Source organism: Eretmochelys imbricata, chromosome 7 (assembly GCF_965152235.1).
Source record: "Eretmochelys imbricata isolate rEreImb1 chromosome 7, rEreImb1.hap1, whole genome shotgun sequence".
NCBI lineage: Eukaryota > Metazoa > Chordata > Testudines > Cheloniidae > Eretmochelys > Eretmochelys imbricata.
The window spans coordinates 33,851,527-33,862,348 of record NC_135578.1 but is presented as its reverse complement, the minus strand read 5'-3'; the positions used below and the strand labels follow the sequence as shown (position 1 = coordinate 33,862,348).

At 56.5% G+C, this 10,822-nt stretch overlaps 2 protein-coding genes across 3 annotated transcripts; one reads left to right on the top strand and one right to left on the bottom strand.

Annotated features, from left to right (window-relative positions):
* Positions 1-241: 241 nt before the first annotated feature.
* UBXN1 (UBX domain protein 1) lies at positions 242-6,202 on the top strand. The gene is made up of 10 exons (XM_077822571.1): positions 242-328; positions 1,142-1,229; positions 2,770-2,823; positions 2,924-3,045; positions 3,466-3,544; positions 3,732-3,923; positions 4,134-4,185; positions 4,573-4,689; positions 5,040-5,220; positions 5,882-6,202. Exons 2-10 carry the CDS (start codon positions 1,174-1,176, stop codon positions 5,929-5,931), a joined length of 903 nt encoding a protein of 300 aa, XP_077678697.1. The 5' UTR covers positions 242-328; positions 1,142-1,173; the 3' UTR covers positions 5,932-6,202.
* Positions 6,203-8,886: 2,684 nt separating this feature from the next.
* DMAC1 (distal membrane arm assembly component 1) lies at positions 8,887-10,811 on the bottom strand. 2 transcript variants are annotated; one of them, XM_077821884.1, is made up of 3 exons: positions 10,485-10,811; positions 9,864-9,942; positions 8,887-9,056 (listed from the first exon to the last, which is right to left on the bottom strand). In XM_077821884.1, the coding sequence occupies exons 1-2, from the start codon at positions 10,681-10,683 to the stop codon at positions 9,884-9,886; spliced, it is 258 nt and encodes an 85-aa protein (XP_077678010.1). In that variant the 5' UTR covers positions 10,684-10,811; the 3' UTR covers positions 8,887-9,056; positions 9,864-9,883. The 2 variants fall into 2 exon arrangements, with proteins under 2 accessions (XP_077678010.1, XP_077678009.1); XM_077821883.1 differs by lacking the exon at positions 8,887-9,056 and having other exon boundaries at positions 9,794-9,942; positions 10,485-10,807.
* Positions 10,812-10,822: the final 11 nt, after the last annotated feature.

Here is a 10,822-nt window from a genome sequence, read left to right as displayed (position 1 = left end):
ACCTGTCTGGAGTGTGGCTCATGCAGCTATTAATGGGTTGGTTCTCACGTTGGATGTGGGGAAACTGAGGCAGCAAGTGGGGACGTGACTCACCCGAGTGACCCAGTGAATCACTGGCAGAGCTAGGGATGTAACTCAGGCATCCTGATCCCTCCCTACTCTAACCACTAACCCCCACGCCGCTCCGGGTCTCTGCCCCTTTAAGGACGAGCGCGGAACGGCGCCGTTTGTTCCTGGACGGCTTCCGTCTGCCACCCTCACATGACCAAACACAGCGGCCGCGCGAGTCTCGCTGCTTCCGGTGTGGAGCCTCTGATAGTCGGACCCGGTGAGTCCCCGGGACGCCCTCCCCTCCCCCGTCGGGACCTGTTCCCCTCAAAATCCCCTAGTCTGGCCCCCGCGAGGGGAGACACGGGCGCTTGTGGGGGGCTCCGCAGGGGCATGCGGGGGGAGATACGGGGGCTTGTGGGGGGGCTCCGCAGGGGGATGCGGGGGGAGGTACGGGGGCTTGTGGGAGGTGTGGGGGGCTCTGCCTGGGGGTTGGGGTTGTAAAGAAGGGATGGGGCGGAGTCTCCACCTGAGGTGGTGACACCGGACATGCAGAGTTGGGGGAGGGAGGAGAGTGGACCCCGGTGCCAGGGCCTGAACGTAGCTGTGAGCTGGGCACATCCAGTCGTTGGTTGCAGGCTCTAATTCTAAGGGGCCCTTTAACGCAGTGGGTAGAGGAGGGCTAAATGACATCACACCCCATTCTCTCTGGCTCCTGGACAGCTCCTCGGGGACAATGCTCTGGACCTGGGCACAGCCTGAGTAGCCCCTTCGCCCTTATCTGCCCTGGGTTTTGTCTCCCGGCCTAGCTGTAACCCCCTTGTATGATGCTGCTTAGTCCTGGGGTGAATCCCACCACAGCAGCATAAATCATGTGAGCCCAAGGGGTCTTTGGGATCTAGCAGGAGCTGGGAGCCAGGACGCCTGGGTTCTATTCCTGGCATTGGGAGAGGTGTGGGGTCCAGGCCCAAGGAACCTCTCAGGTAGTGCCACATATTTCATCCTGTTCTCCAGTTGTCCTACTCTGTCCTTTAGCAGCCACCGATCCTTTTGGAGCTGCCCTGTAACACATCTCCCTCTCTTCCATTTGCAGAGAGGTAGCTCGGTCCAGAGCAGCAGCACATCATGGAGTGCACGGCACTGGAGAGTCTCATCGAGATGGGCTTCTCCCAGAACAGAGCGTATGTGTGCCCCCACCTCCATTCCCTCATTCCCCTGCCAGCCGTCCACAGGCTGCCTTAGCTGCCACTGCATCTTGACCTGGTCAGGGTGCTTCCTACCAGTGACTGGGAGTCATGGCCTATGGCTGTAGAACGGCAGCACAAAGGGATCAGGTGCAATGTGGGAATGCTTTTGAGGGGAAGTAAAAATCTAGTGCTGAGAGCAGGATTCCTGGATTCTATCCCCAGTGCTGGGAGGAGAGTGGGGTCTAGTGGGTTAGAGGATGAGGACTGGGAGTACTGTCCCTTTGCCTCAATTTCCCCATCAGCAGAGCAGGGAAACGCCTCTGCCCTGTCGTCCCGTGTGTCGTGTCGTCGTCCCCCCTCCCCACCCCGGGTTCTTCAGACTAAACAAGGAATGCTTATTAAGGCTGTTATAGAGGGTAAAGCCAGAAGGGACCATTAGATCATCTAGTCTGCCCTGCAGTATAGTGCAGGCCAGAGAATGTCTCCCAGTTCCCCCTGCATTGAGCCTGATCACTTGTGTTTCACTAAAACATCTTCTAGAAGGGCAGCCAGCCTGGACTGGAGATGGAGAATCCACCCCTGCTCTGTGGAGCTTGTTCCAATGGTCAGTCACCCTCCCTGGGAAAAAAAAACATGCATTGTTTTTCATTGGAATGTGTCTGGCACCAGCTTCCAGCCATTGGTTCTTGTTCTCCCTGTCTCTGTTACATTAAAGAGCCCTTTAGTGCCTGCTATTTTCTCCTGCTACGTATATACTAGTCAGGTCACCTCTATCTTCTTTTTAGATGAACTAAACAGACTGAGCTCTTTCAGTCTCTCACCATCTGGTGTTTTCTTCTGCCCTCAAATTGTTTTTTAAGGCTCTTCTCCTCAACCTCTTCAATGGCTCAACACCCAATTTCAAAGGTAGCACCCAAATCTCGGTGCAGGATTCCAGTCTTGATTTCACCAAGGCCATAAGCAGAAGTGAAATCACCTCCCTGCTCTTGGGTAGGCCTTCCTAGGCAGTAGAATGGTCTTGAGGGGCCAGTGCTGTGGTGGTGGTGGGAAGGGAGCTATTTGTGCTTCTGAACCGACAGAAGTAAGCAGCTGGAGGACAACGTGTCCCATGAAGGCCTCACCTTAGCTTCCAATATCTAATGATTGGCTCAGCCCTGAAGCAGACAGTATTTCAGTCCTTCCAGAGCCTCCACTAGCATGAATTATCATCACTCCAGTTATCCAGCCTAGCACATGGCCCCTCTGTGCTTCCTGCTGAGTCCCCCTCATCCCTGGCTCGCAGAGTGATGTTACGCTGGTGGCTGTGGTATCTATTCCAGGTTGGGGTAATGTTCTGTCAATTGGCCAGAGACAGGGAGACCCAGGTTTGTTCTCAGGGCCTGGACAGTGGCAGTTTGGGTCACCCCATTGAGCTACCCATCTGTCTTTGCTCTGTGAAGCGTTTCATGGGAACGATGCTGCTGTGGAGGTGGGGCAGTGATAGAGCTGTTCAGCTTCTGGGTGGAACTCAGCCACGGCTGTCTATTTCTTTCAGGGAGAAGGCGCTGGCGCTGACAGGGAACCAAGGCATCGAGCAGGCCATGGACTGGTGGGTTGGAGACCCCCTCCTCCTAGATCTGTCTGCATTTCCATCCTTGTGACTCCGCCTTCTCCCTGCTGATGCTTGTTCTCTCTTCCCCCCTCAAAAGGCTCATGGAGCATGAGAATGACCCCGACGTGGATGAGCCATACGTGCCTCCCCAGGGCCATGTCTTGGGCACAGAGGAGCCCCCCGAGGGAAGCACCCCCGAGCCTGTGGAAGCAAGAGCAGGTTTGAACAACCCTGGGGAGTTGACTGTGCTGGGGGCAGGGGAGTCAAGCTGCCCACCCTGGCTTTTGGGACAGCTGTGGCCCATACACACCAGGATCTTGCCTGCTTCTTGGCTGTTCCTTCCTTGAGCGACCCCCTCCACCCACATTGGGATCCCACTGACTCAGGGGGTGGGCTTTGCCTGCAGGAGGGGTGGGTTGGGAGCCCTGCTGCGGTTCAGGCTCACACCTAGGGTATGTGGCATGTCTGCCTCCTCGCTTGCGCCGCCCCCCCACAACTGTGTGGGGTAGACCCTGGAGTGACGGGGGCCCTGAAGGAGCCTGGTCCCACCCTGATGCCCCGATGCTTTGCTCATTACCTGTGAGGGGAGCAGGGGGTTCTGGCCTCTGAGCAGAGGATAATGGAGGCTTTTCCCTACAGATCGTGTGGAGGAGGGCTCGGCGGAGGGAGATGACAAGCACCCCCTGACTGAGGAGGAGAAGAGGGAACAGACCAAGCGGTAGGAAGGCCCCCCAGCCCCCGCTTTCGTGGCTGGCAGGGAGAGGCCTGTCCCCCTGGGATGCCAGTTTGCATGCATGCTGGGAAGCGTAGCTCTTGGAGGAAGGAGGATTTGGTCCCTGTGGATTGTGGGCCCTGTGGGGAGCGGGGGCAGTGGAAGGTGGTGCCCACTCCTATTCCTCCTGCAGGATGATGGAGCTGATCGCGCAGAAGCAGCGGGAGAGGGAGGAACGGGAGAAGCGGGAGACTATTGAGCGGGAGAAGCAGCGGCGCAAGCAGGGCCAGGAGCTTTCCATGATCCGCCAGAAGCTGCAGGAGGACGAGATGAAGAAGATGGCAGAGGAGAGGCGCAGGGAGAAGATGGAGGAGAAGCTGGCCAAGTGAGAGCCTGGGGAGAGTGGGATGGGGATGCGTGGGGAGTAGGTGCATGGGTGGAGGGAGGGGTGGGCAGTGGGATGGGGTGCATTGGGGGAAGATGTGGGGAAAGGGGAGGAGTGGATGTAGACGTGGAACTTGCCCTTGCTGTGACGTTGCAGCAGAAACACCCTCCACCATGCTGCCACCTCTAACTGGGTCTGTTCTCCTTGCAGGCAGCGGGTGCGTGAGAAGATCGAGCGGGACAAAGCAGAGCGAGTCAAGAAGGTGGGTGAGCAGCAGAGGCTGGGTGGGATCTAGGCCCCCCATGGTGGCTCCTGCCACTGCTGTCCCTTAAGCTGGGGGTGGGGGGGGGGTATGTGTTGTGGAAGGAGGCTGTGGGGGGAAGAGCTGATGAGAGGGTGGGGCTGTGGTGGGTCCCATTCACCACGTGAGATCCCATGCCCAGTGCCCTATATGGAGGGAGGGAGATGCCCTGGGCATGGCTTTCTCCTGTGCCTGCTGGGTATGGGTGTGTGTGGGGTGGGCTGTGTGAGTGCTAGGGAGTGGGTTCGTGGGGTCCTTGAGGCAGCCTGGTGAAACCAGCTTGGGGCTGGAAGGGGAACCCACTCACATCTTGGTGCCTGTCCCACTCTGTGTACCATTCCCATCCAGTTCGGAGGTGGCAGCAGCTCCCAGGCCCCAGCCGAGCCAGCCCAGGAGATACTGGTGCCCTCGTCCCCCAGCCAGGAACCGCCCACGAAGAGAGAGTATGACCAGTGCCGAATACAGGTACCCGGGGGAAGATGGCCCCACAAACTTTTGTGCTTCATCCATCTGTTGCTTACACACATACCAGTCTACCCCACATTGTCCCCTGCTGTGGGTTCCAGGGTGGGCGCAGACATCCTGCCTTGTTGGAAAAGCAGGTGGGGGTCCCAGGCAGTCACTGGGATATTGGCCTGATCTGGCTTGCTGCTGCAGCTCTGGAGGAAGCCCCCTATCTCTGGGGTCACACCCAGAGGTGCAAGTCAAGGAGAACAGAGGAAGCTCTCCTCTTAATGCAGGGGAACTGGCCCGCCCAGCATGCTGCCCTACTGTGGCATGGGGCCTGCACTCATCCCCTCTTGCCGTCTGTCCAGGTGAGACTGCTGGATGGGACGTCGCTCATGCAGACCTTCAAGGCCAAAGAGCAGCTGGCAGCTGTGCGGCTGTATATAGAGCTGAACCGCAAGGATGGTGGGGAGCCCTTCCACCTCCTCACCAGCTTCCCTCGCCGTATCTTCACGGACGAGGACATGGAGAAGCCCTTGCAGGAGCTGGGTGAGCCTCTGGGGGAGGGGCAGGCGAAGCGACTGGCTTGAGGGTACGGTTAACAGCAGAGCTGGGGAATAGAACCAGGAGTTCTGGCTCCCAGCTGCCCTGCTCTGACCCACTAGATCCCACTCCCATCCCAGAGCTGGGGAACAGAACCAGGAGTCCTGACTCCCAGGCCCCGCTACTCTAACCACTAGGCAACAGCGTGGAGTCCTTTGAGAACAGATCTGGGCTGGGGACTCATGACTGTAGGACCATCCAGCTGTTCCTTCGGGGTTCCCATCAGAGAAGGGAGGGCATGGAATCTGCTTGTGGGCTGGTGCTGCTGTCTGGTGCTGGGGACGCCCGAGCTGTAAGCAGAGAACCCACTACAAGAGCCAGCTCTGTCCCTGTTGCCCTCACTTGGGCAGGGTAGGCTGCGGCCCTGCAGGTGCTCCGCACAGAGGAAGCTGCGTCAGCTGCTGGCACCAGCCACCACGGGGTCCTGGGAGGGGGAGATGCAAACCACAGAGCACCCAGGGCCCTTCCAGCTCAGACTCCCCTGCTGAAATCACTCCCGCTCTCAGGGATCCAGCCTGCCCAGCCCCAGCCACATGAGTGGACACTGCTCCCCCCACAACCCATATGCACCTGGGTCCTGGCTTCAGTCTGTCTCCTGCCCCCACAGGTTTGGTGCCTTCGGCCGTTCTCATAGTGGCCAAGAAGTGTAACAGCTGAAGGATGCCTTGGCTCATGCGTGCTGTGACAGGAACTCCCTCCCCACCCTGGCCCTGGATTCCTGTGGTTCCCTCTGCCACCCGCACACCGTGGTTCTGCCCCTCCCCCTGCCCGACTGAGCCCAGAGAAGTGACTGACCATTTCGCCTCCCCAGGACTGGAACCCAGCAGAGCGGCTGCGGGGGGCTTTGAGTCCAGCTTCCCTGGGGGAGTGCCACAGCGCGAGCCCCAGCACCAGGGACACTAATAAACATCATCTGCTCTGCTGCTGCCGCCGCTGCCACCCATTATTCCCGCGTGCTGCTGTTGGGGGCTGATGGGAAGGAGGCCCCAGCTGAGCTAAGGGGAGCAGCCAGCAGGATGGGCACTGAGCAGACCCCCACCAGCCGAGAGGGGGCCCCACTATAAATTCATAGTCCAAGGGTCATAGATTCGTTGTGCCAGAGGCTGCACAGATAATGCCGTGGCCGCTATCACTCCCCGCAGCAAAGACGGGGACCCCGTCATCACACCGGGTGCTGCACAGATGCCCTGCAGCCAAGAGTGGGGTCTGTCATGGCAGGTGCTGCATGGACAGAGGCTGAGAGGGAAAACTGGGGAAGTCAGAGGGGAAAGGCCTGACTCTGCCAGGATAGGGAAGATACCCTACCCTAGGCAGTCGGTGGGGGAGAGACTCCTCTGCTCTCTCCACCCCTACACTGTGATCTTGTCCTACCCCACGTGCTCAATGGGGGCACTATGGGGAGGGGATAGTGCAAAGAAAAGTCCAAGCTCTGCAGGAGGTGCTCTCCTCTTGCTCTTGGTGCTGGCCCCCGTGAAGCATTAGTGTGTGGGGTACTGCAGGGAGTGGGGCAGGACTGAGAGGGTGAGAGACACTTGCTGTGCTGGACCATACCATCCTCCAGGTGAGATGTGACACCCAGGCCTGGCCCACGGTCAGTAAAGAGCCTGAGGTGCAACCCTGTGGTTTGAATGGGCTTCTCCTGCTCTGGTGCACGGTGCTGTGTGCGCTCCTCAGTGGGGGCAGTATTGCCACCAGTGGGGAGGGAGCTGCGTGGGTGAGGAGATGGAAAACAGCTGTGTCTAGGCAGGTCCAGCTCCTACCCACCCCTGGGCCTGAGGGAATGAATGTGTGGGGTCTAGTGTGGAATTAGTGGGCAGTGGGAGGAGCCAGGCTGCTGCTAATACCCCTGCGGGGGGCTTAGCCCCACTGGCCTGAACTTGGAATGGGGTTTCAAAGCTGTTGCTGAAGGTGATAATTTAACAGAGGGCAAGTGAGAAGGGGCCTGTGTCCCAGGACTCTCCCCAAGCTGTCAGGGCTCGGAAGCCTATTCCAAGGCTCCTTGTTCCCTGAAGGAGCAGCAGCCCATGGGGCACTCTGGGCCTGGAGCTTCAGTTTGCCCTCTCTGAGCAGCTTGAGTTATGGGGGCCCTTTTGGAGCACATGTTCTTGCAGCTGGGCTGGGGCAAGCCTCCGTAATCCAAACCCTGCACAAAGGGAATGACTGTGCCAGCTTCCCTGCAAAGAGCCTGGCTGGGAATGCGGGAGGGGGCAGGGAGCAGCGAGCAGCCCAGTTCTTGCTGGGGGTGCTGGGCTGAGGATGCAATCAGAAGTTAGAGCAGTAGGTGCTGCTCCCAGGATGGAGCCCTTACTCTCTACATTCCTTCTTCCCTCCCCAGTTTGCTGGCTCAGTGCCGCTGCCTCAGGTAGTGTGCTGGGTCAGCCATGAAACCCAGCAGACCCTTTGCTTTAAGCACTAGATGCTGCACGCTCTCAGCGTCGGGGGCAGAATTTGACCTTCTGTCCATTATCTGTTGTTAGCACCTTCCCAGCCATGCTGCCCAGCAGCTGCTGAATCCCAAACTCTTCTAGTACAACTGGGGAGGGAAAGCCCACGCAGCCCCTGGCTGGGCCCTGCATCTGTTTGGATTAGCAACAGGCCACTGTGCTCAGTTGGTCTGACCTGACCCCCAGGCCCTCGAGCATCCCTGAGCACATTCCTGTTTGAACTAGAGGGGATTTGAGAAAAGCACCCCATCAGATTTAATGAGGGGAATGCCAACTTTGGAGCTTGTGCGGGCTGTGTTCCCACAAAAGCTGCCGGCTGCCACCCTCCCATCCTCCTCTAAAATTCCCCTAGACAGGGAGAATTTGGGGACTTCCTCCCCCCCCCACCGTCCTCCATTTTCCCTCCTATACCAATAGCGCTGTGTGCCCCCATTATTTCCATCTGATAGAAATCATTCAGGCTGTCACCATTACGCTATTGGATGAGCAGAGATGGGGTATTGTATTAGAAGCATTAAGAGGTAGAGGCTTTATGTGTCCCCCTTTTTGGTTTTCTGGCCTTTGATGCCTACAATACCCCCTGAAATTTTGGAATTGACCAGATGTGGCATTTAAAAGTGATCATGTTTCACACACAAATGTTATCAAGTTGAGCCTAAAGCCTTTGCAAACTTGGCCAAAAATTCCACTGATGGAGAATCCACGCCAGACCTGGATAACTTGTTCCAATGGTTAATGACTCTCCTGTGGAATCTGCATTTTAGTTCCAGTCTGAATTTGTCTAGTTTCAACTTCCAGCTGGTGGATCTTGTTAGATCTTTGTCTGCTAGATTGAAAAGTCCTCTATGAAATTTTCATTCCCGATGTCAGTACTTCTAGATTGACTAAGTCACCTCCTGACCTCTTTGCTAAACTTAAAAGATTGAGCTCAGTGAGTCTGTCACTCCAAGGCAGGCTTTCTAATCCTTTAATCATTCTTTCATAATGACAGGTTTCAGAGTAACAGCTGTGTTAGTCTGTCTTTGCAAAAAGAAAAGGAGTACTTGTGGCACCTTAGAGACTAACCAATTTATTTGAGCATGAGCTTTCGTGAGCTACAGCTCACTTTATCGGATGCATACCATGGAAACACGGTATGCATCCAATGAAGTGAGCTGTAGCTCACGAAAGCTCATGCTCAAATAAATTGGTTAGTCTCTAAGGTGCCCCAAGTACTCCTTTTCTTTAATCATTCTTGTGGTTCTTCTCCAAACCATCTTCCAGCTTATTCATATGCATCTTGAATTGTGGACACCAGAACTGGACACACTACACCAGCAGTGGCTGCAACAGTGTCAGCTACAGAGGGAATAAAAGGGACTAAAGCCTCTCTTCTGACATGAGATTCCCCTGTTCAAACAGCCAAGGATCACATTATCCCTTTTGGCTAAAGCACTACACTAGGAGCTCCTATTCAGCTGTGATTATCCCTTTGCCTTTCTGAGTCACTGCTTCCTAGCATAGACTGAAATGCAATTCCTCCCCCACCAGTTCTGTGAGTCCAGGCCCCCCTGGGGCCAATTCCTTGTTGGACAAGTCACACGACATCCCTTTGTGCAAATTTTTCTCCCCAAAAGCTGCCTCCCCCCATCCCAGGATACCATAAATAGAGAAGTGAGGGAACAACAGGCAAACTGGTTTCAGCTGAGCTCTGAAAGGGACAGACTGTGCAGAAAGAGACCTGTTCTAGAGAAGCAGACTGATGATGGGTGGAAGAGCAGAGCCTAGCTGGAGCCAAGGGGGGTTCAAAGCAGCAGGAGGTTAAATTAGAACTGGATGTTGGAATGAACAGGGTGAGTCAAGACGTGGGGAGAAATACTGTCATAGCTCATCCCATAAGCAGGAGTTAGTCCGGGGATTGCACCAGCGGGACAGTCTGGGGAGCTGCCATGACATAAGGCAAGTAGAGAGGGAAGGGCTGCAGGCAGCTGGAGCTTAGCGGAGAGGAAGATGAGGATCATAGTAAAGGGGGAGTTGAAGTGGGTCTCTTCTCTCTCAGGTACTATTGGGAGGCTACCATAGTAAGAAAAAGCAAACAGTTTTCTCTTGGATTCATGTTATTGTCCCAAATGCACATTTTTGACTTGGCCAGTGCAGCAGCTGCACCTTGTCCTGCCTTGTTTGTTCTACTTCTTCTGTTTCCCAACTGGATCAGCTAGGATGACTACACCCCAGCAGGCGAGACCTGAAGGGGAGAAAGGAGGGAGACATCAGGGGGTGATTGCATAGGACTGACTCTCCCCTTAAGGGCATGACCCCCAGAAACTTAAAGGGGGTGGTCAACATGTAGGTTACAGTTTCCCTGGAGGTGGGAACTTGCTAGGTCACGAGTCCATACGCTCCTTAAAGCCAGCATAGAAGTAGGAGTAGTGGGAGCCATGGAAGTTATCCTAACCCCTCTAGGACACTTGCCCCGACCTCAGTGACCCCCCCAGTCCCAGAGAGATGGGGTAACACCACTGACTCCTCCCCACTCCAGTGGCTGGAATGCCCCTAATGAGGGTGATGTGGGTGGCTGGTCCCATGTAGCTGGTGTGACCCTTGAACCCTGGCCTTAGGGTGACCTCTAACCCCCTGGGTGGCCTCAAGGTCAATAACGTCACAGGTCCCTGACCTCCAATACGACCTGTGACCCCAGCACTCTCTGACGTGGGGAACAGTTCCCATGGAGATGGGGTCACGCTCTGCCCACCCCTGACCCCGCCGTGACCCCTGACGCGCACTTACTGACTGCGAAGGAGAGCTGGAAAATGTTCCACGGGGAGGGGGCGATGCCCCGGCTTATGACCCTGCGCGGGCCTAGATAGATCCAGTACCCGGCCCCGATCAGCGCCGAGCCGGACAGGATGCGGCAGCTCCAACAGCTCCCGAACAGCGGCTTGGGGGGAGGCGCGGCCGCCTTGCTCTCCTCCACGGCCTTAGACATGGCGGCGGGAATAGAAGCAGCGGAAAGAAGCCGATTCCGAAGATGGTGGCGCCCATTGGGGGAACCGGAAATATGGGTACCAGAAAGTCGTCAGCAAGGAACCCGGCAGTAGAAACTTTTGTAACACAGCGGAACCTAG

Bases quoted from the DNA above. Each gene is read 5' to 3' on its own strand.
- UBXN1 (XM_077822571.1), top strand. From the start codon at position 1,174: ATGGAGTGCACGGCACTGGAGAGTCTCATCGAGATGGGCTTCTCCCAG. The intron at 3,545-3,731 runs GTAGGAAGGCCC...TTCCTCCTGCAG, and splicing joins AAGAGGGAACAGACCAAGCG to GATGATGGAGCTGATCGCGC. The intron at 4,186-4,572 runs GTGGGTGAGCAG...ATTCCCATCCAG, and splicing joins AAGCAGAGCGAGTCAAGAAG to TTCGGAGGTGGCAGCAGCTC.
- DMAC1 (XM_077821884.1), bottom strand. From the start codon at position 10,683: ATGTCTAAGGCCGTGGAGGAGAGCAAGGCGGCCGCGCCTCCCCCCAAG. The intron at 9,943-10,484 runs GTAAGTGCGCGT...TCTCCCCTTCAG, and splicing joins CCAGCTCTCCTTCGCAGTCA to GTCTCGCCTGCTGGGGTGTA.